Raw genomic sequence first — 16280 nt, 5'->3', positions numbered from 1 at the left:
TACATTCTATACATATACTGCCTGTAAGATACTGAACTGTACATACAGTAAGTGCAAAAGAAACACAACGATAATGATACTGCTCGTATAGGAAATTTGGGTTGAGCTAATTGTTTATAGGCTGATGATACATCACCACCAACTATAGATGTTTGTTCATAAATGCTTTCCATGTTGTATGTACTGTGTTGTAAGAATGACATCAGAAAGGGAAAACACCATTTATCACTCTGGTACACATGACATAATACAATTTGTGAAACTAACAACATCTTCCCATGTCAAGTAATGTAACCTATAGGATATATCCACGAGCCAGAAATGCTATGAATTTCCCATCCATATTCGGCAGTGGAAAACATACAGTGATTCCACAGGAAAATCTGCAGTGGCAAACGCACACCAAACCATGCGGATTTGGGTTTGGATTTGTTATGGATTTGCCACTGTTCGTAGCTTCTCCAATTTATTATGTGTTTATATGGTTTTTTGAGCTTTTAACAACTCAACATACAGAAATGGTAAAAACCCCTTGAGCAATTTCAAAATACCAAAAGAAGTAGATCCAATACCTATTATAGTGTAGCTCTACCATTGGACCAATATAGTCTGCATATTTAGCAAATATAAATAATTTGTAATAACATATGGTACTTTTATTTTTTTTTAATCTATGCTCAGAATATAGTTTTATATTAGAGGAGCAAAGGTTTATGCAGTAATATAGTGAAGTAATATTTTAGTAGTGGATACATGGAAAAGCCTTCCTGCAGAAGTGGTAGCTGCAAATACAGTGAATAAGTTTAAGCATGTATGGGATAGGTATAAGGCTATCCTTCATATAAGAGATAGGGGCAGGAACTATTGGGCAGACTAGATGGGCCAAATAGTTCTTATCTGCCGACACATTCTATGTTTCTAGAGTTACAAAAACAGCCTTGTAAAACTGATTGCCTTTCCTTAGGATAAGCTATTAATATTAGACTGTTGGGTGTGACCGCGCTGGTCAGAGGTTGAAGGGACCATAGTGTTTGTGTGAGCTCTCCAGCCTCTTAAATGTTTACATTGGTTTGGGCCTGGTTCCTACTTTTGGGATGGAACATCATGCAATACCTTGCAATGTTGCCAGAAAAAGTATGGTGTTTGCAAAGCGAGAACCAGTGTAAATATTGGAGGCGGCTACATCAGTTACGTAAGTGATGCTTTCAAGATTGTTGAAGATGCCAGGTGTTGCCCCTGTTCTGATGAGGACTGCCTGTTCTCAGAATAGTCTATGATTATAAGAACGGATCACCCCTTTATTGTAAAGTGCTGATAATTTGTATCACTTAGTTTGTGTCACTTCAGTTTAAATAAAAGCTGGACGGGGGCACATGCGCGTGGCTCACTAGAGAGGACGCATCCCCTGTGAGCTCTGTGCCGATATATCAGCTCCACAGCTGTAAAACTACTCCTACAGCTCACCCTCATGGCTAACCAGGAGCTGACCCAAGCTGGATCTTCTCAGCGTTCACTGTCCCAGACTATCCCTGAGATAGCCCGACCCCAGCACACGCTACGAGCCCGGAGCTGCTGGAAGAAGAGGGTATTGCTGACTCTCCTCCACATGCCCTGGCGCATGAAGACCCGCTCACCCCCGTTGAACTCTTTCGTATGATCCAGGGTATGTTTAAAACTGAGTTGGCGAGGGCTGTTGCAGACTTTACTAAGCAGATTGGGGACTCTGGCAGAAGGTGTTGTACCTGGAGTTAAAAACGGACGATATGGCTGAAGCGATAGAAACTGAACGCCTGACCAGTGCGGATAACGCCGACCGCCTGGATATGTTGGAACTTAAGACTGAAGACCTAGAAAATAGGTCTTGCAGGGCTAATATTATAATTTGCGGCCTACCTGAATCTCACACTGACCTCTCAGCTGTGGTCACCAGTTTGTTCAAGGACATCTTGCCTCAGGCAATTGGTCCGCCCGAAAAACCCAGACATCCCCGTGAGGTTATACTCAGATTGCATTACCCCGAAGTACGTGATCACATTCTACAAGCAGCCAGAAATGTTGATCCCTTACCGGGTCTCCCTTCTTCAGTTGATATTTATGCTGAATTTAACCCCCTCCACTTTGGAAAGGAGAAGACATATGCACCCCATTACTCTGGCTCTGCAGAAGGTGGGGATTTCCTTTCAGCTTCCAGTTCCAGCTCAGTTCCACCTTCTTCACTGCTCGCACTCCCCAGGAAGTCATGGAGATTCCTTCGTCGAGAGAATCCATCACCCCTACAACAGCGCCTGGCTAAAGTAAGGAAGACATGGCAGAGAGTGGAATCTCCCTACAAACGCCTTCGCCCCTTTACCACAGATGAGTGGATGAGAGACTGTGACTGGTATAGTGTTATCCCCCAACTGTACGGGACGCTGTCCTGTTGTTTATATGGGGCCCCTGTTTCCTCACTCTTTCCTTAGTTATCGATTCCTTTTATGACTCATATGTTGTTGGATTTGTTTGTCCGAAAATGTGCCGATCTGGAGGTTGGTAAGTCCGTTCATTGTCTCCCCCGAGACGACACCGTTCCGTCATGTTACATTACTATTTTGCTCATAGTGACTTTGTTTTATACTATAATGTGTCAGCTGTTCCATTTTATATGGTCCTATAAATGGGCTCTGATTAGTTACTATTTTGTGCTCTAATCTGTTTTCGTATCCTTTGCGGGCACCTATCTTAGTTGTATTGCTATATTTTAGTTGTATTGTTTCACTTAGTTAGTGGGCTCCCCCAGAGGTGAATTACCATGTTGCCCTACTCTCTGAGATGTTGGTGGTTATGGGGACTGTGAGCCCTTTCGGGTCCCCCCTGTCTGCCTACCTCTGGCTCTTTTCATACCTTTTCATTGTTGTTTGCTTCCTATTTTAGTTTTTCTTGTTTTTTGTTTTTTTTCCTTGTTTGCTCTCCCTGTGTTTCTCTCTTCTTCCTGTGATCTTTCCCCACCTACCCTCTCCTACTTTCTCTTCTAGTGTCTTTCTACATCTGGATTTTCTTTGTTACTCTCAGCTTCTCTCTCTTCTGGGCTTAATTCTCCTATTAAGCTTAAAAAGGCTATGATAGACTATATTAAACATAACCCTGATGTACTCTGTTTACAAGAATCGCAATTCACTACTAAATCCTTCCCTAAGCACATTCATACCAATTAAATATAGAAAGAAAGTCCAGCACTAGGGCAGTGCAATCCAAAATGCCTTTGCTTTATTGAACAAAATATACCAAGGTACAGACAAGAGGTAAAAACTTTGACACGTTTCACGCTATTAGCACTCAGTCATCCTAATCTTGGAGACTCAACAAGCCTCTTCTCTCTGGCCCACATATCCGCACTGCAATCGAGGATGCGCTTTCTTCCTACTTTTCTACTAACTCTGTCTCCTCTCCTGATGTTGGCTGGACCTGGATGGCCCATAAGGCGTTTATTTGGGGCAAGTTCTTTGCCCTAGCTTCTGGATTGAAAAAGGAAAGGACAAGAACCCAAACTACTCTAGAACATAAACTAGCTAGATTGATCACAGCCCATCAACAAAACCCCCAAACGTATCCATTTCAGGCTATAAGAACCACTTTAGACTTCCTCAAAGATCACACTGAAAAGGCGTTAGGCTGGACACAGGCAAATTATAAGTGGGTCGGTGTGAGGGCGGTGAGGGGGGGAGGGTTGCGGGGCATTATCGGATTACCCGATACCCGATACCGATAATGCCCAAAATCGTGAATATCGGCCGATAGTATCGGCCAAACCAATAGTCGGTCGATCCCTGCTTCCTTCCTTCCCTACTTGGGTGTCTCTCTCCCTATGCAACTTTCCTCTCTCTATAAACTGAATTATCCCCCTCTCTTCAAAACTATTCGTGAAGATCTTGCTAGGTGGAATCTGCCCCACATCTCTTGGCTGGGTCGTCTTCACTCAGTCAAGATGGTGATCCTACCCCCATAACTTGTTTAGGACGCTTTCTATCCCAGTTGGCTTGGCAGATCTTAGGGCACCCCAGGCTGACCCTTTTAGATTTATATGGCGAGACCTTCATCCCAGAATTCCACAAGCTATTATGTATTACCATAAAAGTGTTGGAGGTCTATCCGTGCTTAATATCCTGAAATACTATAGGGCGGCAGGTATAGCTCTACTCCTGGTCTGTAATGTAGGTTCTTCTGGTCCTCGGTGGGTCACCCTTGAAAATGATCTCTTATCTCCATATACTCTATGTTCGATATGTGGTCATCCAGCCCAATCTGCTCTTTCATCCCTCCCCTCCTGCTTCACTCGCTATTCTTTGCTGCTCTGGCGATCTGTCCGTTTCAAACTCTCTCCCCCCCACTATGCATCTTTTCCGTAACCCTGTGTCCATCAGCTTTTGGTTGGTGGTCTGAAAATAAACTTACCCATATCCATCAGTTCCTGGTGGGAAAGAAACTTATTGGCAAAGAACTGTTTATGTCTCAATGTCGACCCCCTCCCTCAGAAAGCTTCAAGCTTGCACAGATCTTTTCTTTTCTGTCCTCGCTTCCCCAAACCTCCTCTTTGATTGCTCCCACATCCCTCGAAGCTATGGCTATCTACACCCCTGCCTGATCTGGGTAACTGTCTCTTATTTATTCTATGCTTTATCGTCCTCCTGATGATACTAAATTAAAATCCTAGTGGGAGGAGGACCTCCGGGTGTCTATGTCCCTCCCTGAATGGCGAGATTGTTGTTCTCAACTCAGTAAGGGAAGTTGGCAGTTTTTGCTGGCCGATACGTCCCTCAAGATATTACATAGGACATATGTCCCAGCGCGTCTGCATGCTGTCTACCGGGAGGTCTCTCCTCTCTGTTTCAGGAGAATGTCCTGAGAAAGGTTCCATGCTTCACAATTGGTGGTCTTGTCCATTGGTGACAGCTTTCTGGACTGGGGTCATGAACCTCGGTATTAGAAAGACAAATCCCTCTTTCTCATGATATCTGTCTATTGGGACGGAAACCCCATGGACTCCCCTTTGCTTCTTTTAAGCTGGTCAAATTTATATTGCTAGCGGCACGTATCCATATCGCTTCCAAATGGCGCTCTGCTATTTTTGTCTGTCCCCATGTTCATTTCACGGGTTAATCAGGTTCTTGTCACGGAGAAACTTAACACCCTTAGGGCAGACACACTTGAACTGTTTAATAAAGCATGGGAGCCCTGGCTATCCTCTCCTCATGCCCCGGACATGTCCTTCTATATATCTTTATAGCAATGTGATTCAATTCTACACTCTCCAGATGCTCTTTTCTTTATTTTGATATGCACCTCTTATAAGCTGCATTTATACATTGGAAGATTGCTCTGCTCTCCCCTATGTCACCCCACCCCCTCCCTGTTATTGGGAATGACTGATACTGGATTTCATTTTGTTTTTCTGTTCATTATATGCATTTGTAGGCCTGTATTGTATCCAATTGCCATGTACTGTTTTTCTTTTCAATAAATATATATTTTGTCACTAAATAAAAGCTGGACAAATTCGGGGTGCCATGTTGACAAGAAAATCAGGACTCTCAACATGAAACTGGTTACATTCTAAATATTTGCATCTGCCTCTAGTGACAAGATTGTTGCCTATGAGTTTTATATAGCTCCTAATGGTTTCAAAGAGCACTGTATAAAATGCTTGAAATTAATTCCCCTGTATGGTGGCTGCAGGCAGACAGAATTTTATGATGCAGTCATATGGTTCTGTGAAAGTAAGCAGATGATCTGTAGCTTGGCTTCACATAAATACACATAAGCTTTAATGCCTATGATGAGATACTAAACATTTAAACAGCATACAGGGTTGGACTTAATGGCTGTAAATAAAATGTGCTGGAACTATGCTACCACTTTAGGCACAACACCAGCACTATTTTTAAGGGGAGCATTCTGCCAGCACTATGACTTATTAGGGCCCACTTTGTTAATGGAAACAGTCTGCTGACCTAATCCAACAAAGTACAGTACAATGCATGTGAATATGATATGCTATGCATATCTAAGGGCAGACTGCAGCTTTACAAATATTATATAGAATATATTCAGCATCCTGTTATAAAGCAAGGGAGGCAAGGGGAGTATGCATAATTTTGTGTGTGTTATTAGGCAGTCAGGGCCTTTTGTTAAAAAAACAAAAAATACATAATTTTTCACCGGACAACTCCTTTAACCCCTTAACGATGGAGGACGTAAATGTAGATCCTGGTGAGGTGGTACTTAACTAAACAGGACATACATTTACATCCTATACATAACCGCGAGCATCAGAGCGATGCACAGGTCATGTGTGGCAGGTCCCGGCTGCTGATAGCAGCCAGGGACCCACCGGTAATGGCCGACATCCGCGATCATGCGGATGTCCGCCATTAACCCCTCAGATGCAGTGATCAATACAGATCACGGCATCTGCAGCGCTGCGGTCACTAAAATGGATGATCGGATGGCCCGCAGCACTGCCGCGGCGATCCGATCATCCAGAATGGCAGACTGAGGTCCCCTCACCTGCCTCTGCTGCCTTCCATGGGTCTTCTGCTCTGGTCTGAGATCGAGCAGACCAGAGCAGAAGATGACCGATAACACTGATCAGTGCTATGCCCTATGCATAGCACTGAACAGTATTAGCAATCTAATGATTGCTATAAATAGTCCCCTATGAGGACTATTAAAGTGTAATAAAAATAAAATAAAATAAATAAAAGTAAAACAAAATTGAAAAATCTCCTCCCCCAATAAAAATTTAAGTTGTCCCATTTCACCCCCAAAAACTGTAAAAAAATTTACAAACATATTTGGTATCGCTGCGTGCGTAAATATTTGAACTATTAATATATAATGTTAATGATACCGTACAGTGAACGGCAAGAAAGTCAAAAAATAAATAAAAAAAAAGGCCACAACTGCTACTTTTCATATAACATTTTATCCCCCCAAAAATGTATTAAATATGTATTAAAAGTTTTATATATGCAAATATGGTATCAATAAAAAGTACAGATCACAGCACAAAAAATGAGCCCTCATATCGCCAATTATGCGGAAAAATTAAAAAGTTATAGGTCTTCAAAATAGAGGGATTTTAAACGTACTAATTTGGTTAAAAAAATTGCGATTTTTTTTTTAAGCGCAACAGTAATAGAAAAGTATATAATTATGGGTATCATTTTAATCTTATTGACCCAAAGAATAAAGAACACATGTCATTTTTACCGTAAATTGTACGGCATGAAAACGAAACCTTCCAGAATTTGCTAAATTGCGGTTTTCTTTTAAATTTTCCCACACACACAGTATTTTTTGGGTTGCGACATATATTTTATGGTAAAGTGAGTGATGGCATTACAACGGACAACTGGTCACGCAAAAAACAAACCCTCATACTAGTCTGTGGATGAAAATATGATAGAGTTTAGATTTTTTGAAGGCGAGGAGGAAAAAAACGAAAAAGTCCTTAAGGCCAAAATTTTCTGAGTCCTTTAGGGGTTAAGCAATGTTCATATTGTTCTTTGAGGCTTATTTGGAGCTGTAAACAGTAAAAAATAAATAAATAAATAAATAAAATAAAAAAGCCTAAAAAACCTCAGATACCAGAGGAAGGTATGTAGAATATATTTTTTGTATAAATTAGGGAGTCTGGGCCCATTGTTTAAAAATAAACAAATTCACTGGAAAACCAGGTAGTTTTGCCATAAATTTTCCAGAATCAAATAAAAAATACAGCCGTTTTACTGCCAACATTTTTGGCACAATTTCAGAAAATCACAGCGGTACTGTGATGGAAAAGAGTGAGTAGGGGCAACAGGAGACAACCCCCAAAAACAAAATGGCATTGCAGTTTTTGGCCACAGACAATTACTCTCTCTCCCTTTTGATTCTTCTCTAGATTTTTGTTTGCTTGTCGCTCATGGTAACATGAGGAGGCACCTAAAATCCATTTAGATTGCACAGGTAGTCAAGCTCCTCCAGGATGGCACATCCATAGCCAGCGCAGTTTCAGGAGCATGGAACAGATATCAGGAGACCAGCAGGAGGAGGGATCCAGCAGTAGGACAGATATCTGCTCCTTTGTGTGAGAAAGAAGAGCGCTGCCAGAGCCTTACATAATGAGGGCGCACTGTACCCTAACAGGACAGGAAAAGCGGTAGGCACTACCGATAAAAAAAATACCCCAAAATCAACACCTCAAACACCACATTACACAAAATATAGCAGGCAAAGATCCATAGACAATGCTAAGGGGTGCACAATGAAGAAAATCAACGGGAAAAAATTGCAAATACCAGCTTAAAAAAAATCTGTAGCAAAATGAACATTGGTACTCATCTATTAAAATTAATCCTTTATTACATCTACTAAAAACTGCTAAAACCTGCAAAAGTAATAAAAAAAAATTAATATAAAAAAAAATTTGAAATAAAGCAAAATAAAAAACGCATCAGCTGAGCGCCACACAAGTTACAGAAACATTTTGCAGTCTCCCGTTGAAAAGCCAAAACGGTGTTGTGGTCCATTTGGAGCTCCGCTTCGGCTGATATGTTTTTTTTTGTTTTTTTTTTTATACTTTTGCCTGTATGAGCAGTTTTTAATGGACTTAATAAATACTTTATTTTAATAGGAAAGTGCCAATGTAAATTTTTCTTCTTAAAGGGGTACTCTTGTGGAAAACTTTTTTTAATCAACTGGTGCCAGAAAGTTAATCCTTCCAGTATTTTTTAGGAGCTGTATACTACAGAGGAAATGTTTTTCTTTTTGGATTTATCTTATGTCACGACCACAGTGCTCTCTGCTGACCTCAGCTGTCCATTTTAGGAAATGTCCAGCGCAGCATATGTTTGCTATGGGGATTTTCTCCTGCTCTGGACAGTTCCTAAAATGGAAAGCAGAGGTCTGCAGAGAGCACAGTGGTCGTGACATAAGAGAGATCCAAAAAGAAAAACATTTCCTCTGTAATATACAGACCCTAAAAAGTACTGGAAGGATTAAGATTTTTTTAATAGAAGTAATTTACAAATCTGTTTAACTTTCTGGCACCAGTTGATCTATATAAAAAAAAAAAAAAAAAAAAAAAAGGTTCCACGGGAGTACCCCTTTAATGTTCTCTAGTGGGACCTGTGCTCATAGTCCAGCACTGTGCAGCACTCGACTGACCCCAGAATAGACAGGTCTGCCACTGGCATTTAAATTATTTGTTCATCGAGATCTGATGTGTGATTTAGGTATTCTTAATTTTTTGGAGCAGTATAAGAATACAGTAGCTTGGCCCCAAGAATGGAGTGATTTCTTGTTGGCTACAAATTCTTTTAAAGAACCATGTGACACCCAAGGCAAAGTAAAAGACCAATAAGGAATGACACAAAATGTGCCTTGTGGTGAGGTGGCGCATCAGCACTTTACAAAGGGTAGGTATTCTAGAATTTTATTACATTTACTGAGAGAGACCCTCATTGCAAGTTAAAAGAAAAACACTTTACAGGTGCTCATATCTGACCCAGCTACTATGTTGTGTGTTCCCCACAATATATTTATATAGGATGTATAAGGTCCAATGGATCTATAAGATCTGTATTAGGGGACTCCGTAAGAATGTCACACTTTACATTTCATTTATTGTAAGCTGTGGGTTAAAGACATCCGATGGCCCCCGATTAATGAAACTGTGTGAGAAAAAGTGGAGAGATTTTCCCACAGTAACCAATCACAGCTCCACTAACGAGCTCTGGTAAAGAGAAAGCCGAGTCGTGATTGGTTGCTGTGGGAAAATCCCTCCACTTTTTCTTTTACACAGTTTGATAAATCTTGGCCTATGTTACTTATAAAAATTTGTGTATGGCATGCACCTCTATGCTTACTTGTGGTATTTTTCTGCTGCCTTACACGTAGTGTACATTTTAATTTTTAAGTTAAAAAAAACATTTTTTTGCGGTTTATGGTGTAGTTTTTGTGTATACAACATTGTTTAGGAGTTTTTCTGTATGGTAATAAAGGACACACTAGGACCAAGTGTATATGTTCATGTGATGCATTATATAGTCTAGTACAGTGTTTCCCAACCAGGGTGCCTCCAGCTGTTTCAAAACTACAACTCCCAGCATGCCCTGACAGCCAAAGGCTGTCCGGGCAAGCAAGGAGTTGTAGTTTTGATACAGCCGGAGGCACCCTGGTTGGGAAACAATGGTCTAGTGAAACTATTTGGTGCAACCAATGAACAAAAAGACTAATGTATAGCTAGAAAATTAATAAGCTAAAACAGAGGGATGCTGAAATCTAAAGCTTGACATTTTTAATGGGGAAAAAAAAACTTCTGGTATTAAACCTGTAAAAAAAAATATACACTGCTCAAAAAAATAAAGGGAACACTAAGATAACACATCCTAGAACGGAATGAACTAATTGTAGGATATACTTTCATATTGACATGGTTGAATGTGCTGACAACAAAATCACACAAAAATTATCAATGAAAATCAAATGTATCAACCCATGGAGGTCTGGATATGGAGTCACACTCAAAATCAAAGTGGAAAACCACACTACAGGCTGATCCAACTTTATGTAATGTCCTTTAAACAAGTAAAAATGAGGCTCAGTAGTGTGTGTGGCCTCCACGTGCCCGTATGACCTCCCTACAATGACTGGTCATGCTCCTGATGAGGTGGCGGATGGTCTCATGAGGGATGTCCTCCCAGACCTGGACTAAATCATCCGCCAACTCCTGGACAGTCTGTGGTGCAACATGGCATTGGTGGATGGAGCGAGACATGATGTCCCAGATGTGCACAATCAGATTCAGGTCTGGGGAATGGACGGGCCAGTACATAGCATCAATGCCTTCCTTTTGGAGGAACTGCTGACACCCTACAGCCACATGAGGTCTAGCATGGTCTTGCATTAGGAGGAACCCAGGGCCAACTGCACCAGCATATGGTCTCACAAGGGGTCTGAGGATCTCATCTTGATACCTAATGGCAGTCAGGCTACCTCTGGCAAGCACATGGAGGGCTGTGTGGCCCCCCAAAGAAATGCCACCCCACACCACTACTGACTCGCCACCAAACTGGTCATGCTGGAGGATGTTGCAGACAGCAGAACATTCTCCACGGCATCTCCAGACTCTGTCACGTCTGTCACATGTGCACAGTGTGAACCTGCTTTCATCTGTGAAGAGCACAGGGCACCAGTGGCGAATTTGCCAATCTTGGTGTTCTCTGACAAATGCCAAACGTCCTGAACGGTGTTTGGCTGTAAGCACAACCCCCACCTTTGGACGTCGGGCCCTCATACCACCCTCATGTAGTCTGTTTCTGACCGTTTGAGTGGACACATGCACATTTGTGGCCTGATGGAGGTCATATTGCTGGGCTTTGGCAGTGCTCCTCCTTGCACAAAGGCAGAGGTAGTGGTCCTGCTGCTGCTGACAAATATAGCAAACCTTCTTCTTACCACAGCTTGCATTGATGTGCCATCCTGGATGAGCTGCACTACCTGAAGCACTTGTGTGGGTTGTAGACTCCTTCTCATGCTACCACTCGAGTGAAAGCACCGCCAGCATTCAAAAGTGACCAAAACATTAACCAGGAAGCATAGGAACTGAGAAGTGGTCTGTGGTCCATACCTGCAGAACCACTCCTTTATTGGGGTTGTCTTGCTAATTGCCTATAATTTCCACCTGTTGTCTGTTCCATTTGCACAACAGCATGTGAAATTGATTGTCAATCAGTGTTGCTTCCTGAGTGGACAGTGTGATTTCACAGAAGTGTGATGGACTTGGAGTTACATTGTGTTGTTTAAGTGTTCCCTTTATTTTTTTGAGCAGTGTATTAAAACCATATAACAAGGCACTTTCAGAATAGAACATGTTAAATGCCTATACAGGATGCAAGCATTAGTAGTATAACAAACAAATGCACATTATCAGTAGTTGTATATCACTGGAAAATAGGCTGGTACATGAGAACATGAGAAGCTTTGGTCTTTGAAAGTGACACACAGGGATGTTGACCAAGATCTGAACTAAATAAAGCTGAAGCAGTTCTGACTATACAGTATGGAGCGCTGGTTTTCATTTTCTCCGCATGCCTAGGTTACAAGGTAAAAAAGCAGCAGCTTGAAGCATATGCCCACACACTGTCCACTCTGCAGCCACATAATACCTTTTTTCTGTGCATAAATAAGATGATCTTCTTATGAAAATCCAGAGGCAAACACATAAAAAATAAATAAAGTTTGAAGAATGGAAAAGAAAAGGGAGAGTGTAAAACAACCACTAAAGTAAAAGGTGTCTGTAAAATAAAGCAAATAAAAAAAAATAAAAAATAAAAAAATGTGAAAAAATAAAAAAGAACAAAGAATGAAGCGCTAAGAAGCGAGCAAACTCAAACGGTGAGAGGGTTAAGGTGATGGAAAGCACCCGACATGCCAGATTTCCATGACAAATGAAGAAGTGATGACAGTCTACACCAGTGGTCTTCAACCTGCGGACCCTCCAGATGTTGCAAAACTACAACTCCCAGCATGCCCGGACAGCCAGCGGCTGTCCGGGCATGCTGGGAGTTGTAGTTTTGCAACATCTGGAGGTCCGCAGGTTGAAGACCACTGGTCTACACTCAATAACTGAACTGAGCTATTGAGTAGCTGGTAAATGATATTCTATCATCCAAAAAGAAAACCTCTGCATTCTTGCATTACCAAACAGACCACCATTTTTAAAAAGCAGGACAACAACAACTAGAGATGAGCGAACTTACAGTAAATTCGATTTGTCACGAACTTCTCGGCTCAGCAGTTGATGGCTTATCCTGCATAAATTAGTTCAGCTTTCAGGTGCTCCGGTGGGCTGGAAAAGGTGGATACATTCCTAGGAAAGAGTCTCCTAGGACTGCATCCACCTTTTCCAGCCCACCGGAGCACCGGAAAGCTGAACTAATTTATGCAGGAAAAGTCAACTGCCGAGCCGAGAAGTTCGTGACAAATCGAATTTACTGTAAGTTCGCTCATCTCTAATAACATCCAGATGATTGTTTGGTGAAGGAGACTTCCATGTAATAGAGGAGACAGTGGAGTACATGCACCCAATCTAATCAAATTTTGGCTAAGTGTTACTGGAGGTTATGACAAGACACGTTGAACAATATGCCCAGCATGCTCATTCTTCTAAAAATGCCTTTTTATTCTGGCCATATCTATAGAAAATGACTATGTCTTTTCTAAGCCCTTTTCAAGAAATGAATTGTTTACTTATTCAGGAGGTAGAAAACTAAAGTTTGTAAACATGTTTTCTAGAAAATGTAATGTTTTATCCCATTTTTATTGGTAAAACACTTGTTTCAAAGCTAACATTTGGGGGAAACACACATCATCTCTTTCATATACTATACCTATGTATATCGCAGCATTTCTGTTTAGCTCTCATGCCTCAGTAAGGCCCTAAACATTAATATGTAAATATGAAGCTACTGTATTCTTTAATAACTGCTATTAGCCAAATGGTGTTTGACACAGTTATTTGTGCTGTTCTGTCTAATATGACAACAGACCTGTTGCTTTAAAGGGGTTATCCAGGAAAAAACTTATATATATATATCAACTGGCTCCAGAAAGTTAATCAGATATCTAGATTACTTCTATTAAAAAATCTTAATCATTTCAGTACTTATGAGCTTCTGAAGTTAAGTTTGTTCTTTTCTGTCTAAGTCCTCTCCGATGACACCTGTCTCGGGAAATGCCTAGTTTAGAAGCAAATCCCCATAGCAAACCTCTTCTAAACTGGGCGTTTCCCGAGACAGGTGTCATCAGAGAGGACATAGACAGAAAAGAACAACCTTAAAGGAGTAGTCCAGTGGTGACTCAGTGGTGAGCAACTTATCCCCTATCCTAAGGATAGGGGATAAGTTTGAGATCGCGGGGGCCCCCTGCGATCTCCTGTACGGAGCCCCGACAGCCTGCGGGAAGGGGGCGTGTCGACCTCCGCACTAGGCGGCGGCCGACACGCCCCCTCAATACAACTCTATGGCAGAGCCGAAGCGCTGTCTTCGGCAATCTCCGGCTCTGCCATTGAGATGTATTGAGGGGGCGTGTCCGCTTCGTGCGGGGGTCGACACCCGCTATCTGGGCGGAGAGCCGGGGCCCCGTACAGAGAGATCGCAGGGGGCCCCAGCGGTCGGACCCCCCGCGATCTCAAACTTATCCCCTCAGTACTGAAAGGATTAAGATTTTTTAATAGAAGTAATTTACAAACCTGGTTAACTTTCTGGAGCCAGTTGATTATATATATATATAAAAAGTTTTTTCCTGGATAACCCCTTTAATATGCCACCTTGAAAAAGAGCAGTCCGCTGCAGATCCACCTTAATGGTCTATTCACACGCACAGTATTCTGTGCAGATTTGATGCGCAGGATTTTCTGCTGCAGATCTCAATGTAAACTAAATGACTAAACACAGCTTGAAATCCTGCGCATCAAATCTGCGCAGAATACTGTACGTGTGAATAGACCCTAAGGGTGTATTCACACACATCGGATTCGCAATTGCGGATCGATAGGTGAAAAATGTGCAGTTACAAATTTTACAAAGCAAAAGTACTTAAGAAATGCTTGGTAAAATGCTATTGTGTATTGTACAACTTCAAATAAACAGCAAAATACATGTGTTAAAGAATCCTATGGGCCAATTCACACTAGAAGATGTCCTGTAGAAAATCCACAGGAGATTTTACTACCATTGACTTCAATGGGTCAGCAGAAAAATTGTAATAACGGCAGATTTGAAGATATTCCACCGACCCATTGAACGCAATGCTTGTAAAATGTTTTGCTGATTTTCCGCAGAAAATCTGTCGTGGAAATCTGCTTGTGTGAACGGACCATAAAAGTAACTGAAGAGTCACGGAGACGTATAGTCCATCCAGACCTATTTGCTACTGTGGGAAAGTACTAGGCCATGAAGAATAGATCTTAGTTCTAATGTGATGTGGCTCTATTACATTGAACATACAATGGCAGGGGCATAAGGGTGTGGGGATCATCTTTTGCGGTATATTCCTCCAACAGAAAGGACTGGAATTAGTAGGTTAAAGTAGCAATTGGTTGGTCACAATGTACAAAACCACATGCTAGTTGAACAGAATGAACAGAATACGAAAATTATTGTAATCTAATATTATAGAATATTTTCTTGTTCATTTGAGAGGATTTTATAAAAAGCAAACTATAAGATAATAGCACAACACATCAATTTCTTGCAAGGGGAAACCACATTGTAAAAAGAAAACAAATGCTTGGCAGAATGAGCAAGTCAGGCCTGGTCCTCATACCCACAGGGGTTAAAATGCATTAAAGGGTCTCCAAAATCCAACTGTACTTACCATCGGCATCTTCTTCTGAGCATAGTTCATCATCAGAGCAGATGCTAAGTACATTTACAAGCATCTCTGTCACTGTAGAGAAAAGAAAAAACAGACGTGGTTTCCTTACTACACGTTCCACCACAAGTATGCAGAATTTACCATGAATATATCATCAATAAATATTGGATCACAGCACAATCATTCTCATTTGAGAGTTAAAGGGGACGTCACGTGCCCTATGGCTCCTGTGAACTCATTGTTTCAAAATAAATGTTGGGGAGGTCAGTAAAATACGGTACCTGACAACCTTTGATGTGGATAACGGTTTTTCTTTAAGGAGATGGCCTCACAGACATGGAAATGCTAAGAATTGTATGCAGCAGACAAACCACTGCACTGCCATCGCTAAATCCACTGTGGCAGATACATTAAAAGGGTTATCCAGAAAAAAACTTTTTTTTATATATCAACTGGCTTCAGAAAGTTAAATGGATTTGTAAATTACTTCTATTAAAAAATCTTAATCCTTTCAAGAATTATCAGCTGCTAAAGTTGAGTTGTTGTTTTCTGTCTGGCAACAGTGCTCTCTGCTGACATCTCTGCTTGTCTCGGGAACTGCACAGAGTAGAAGAGGTTTGCTATGGGGATTTGTTTCTAAACTGGGCGTTTCCCGAGACACGTGTCATCAGAGAGGACTTAGACAGAAAAGAACAACCTTAACTTCAGCAGCTCATAAGTACTGAAAGGAATAAGATTTTTTTAATAGAAGTAATTTCCAAATCTGTTTAACTTTCTGGAGCCAGTGGATATATATAAAAAAAGTTTTTCCTGGATAACCCCTTTAAAGTTTCTTCACAGTTTATCTAAGTTTCCATCACAGTTTATTGCAGTAGTAGTTAACT

The 16280-nt window shown here is 41.3% G+C and overlaps 1 protein-coding gene across 4 annotated transcripts in view; it reads right to left on the bottom strand.

Moving 5' to 3' along the window:
• Positions 1–16280, bottom strand: part of PPP3CA (protein phosphatase 3 catalytic subunit alpha) — a 224790-nt gene that overhangs the window by 12930 nt on the left and 195580 nt on the right. For all 4 annotated transcript variants that reach the window (XM_056566528.1, XM_056566536.1, XM_056566547.1 and 1 more), the window contains exon 10: positions 15397–15468. In XM_056566528.1, the coding sequence (XP_056422503.1) occupies positions 15397–15468 (72 nt within the window). The remainder of the gene's footprint in view (positions 1–15396; positions 15469–16280) is intronic.

The sequence above is a fragment of the Hyla sarda genome, chromosome 1 (genome assembly GCF_029499605.1).
Source record: "Hyla sarda isolate aHylSar1 chromosome 1, aHylSar1.hap1, whole genome shotgun sequence".
Taxonomy (NCBI): Eukaryota; Metazoa; Chordata; class Amphibia; order Anura; family Hylidae; genus Hyla; species Hyla sarda.
The sequence above is the reverse complement of the archived record's forward strand: the minus strand, read 5'-3'. Positions and strand labels throughout refer to the sequence as shown.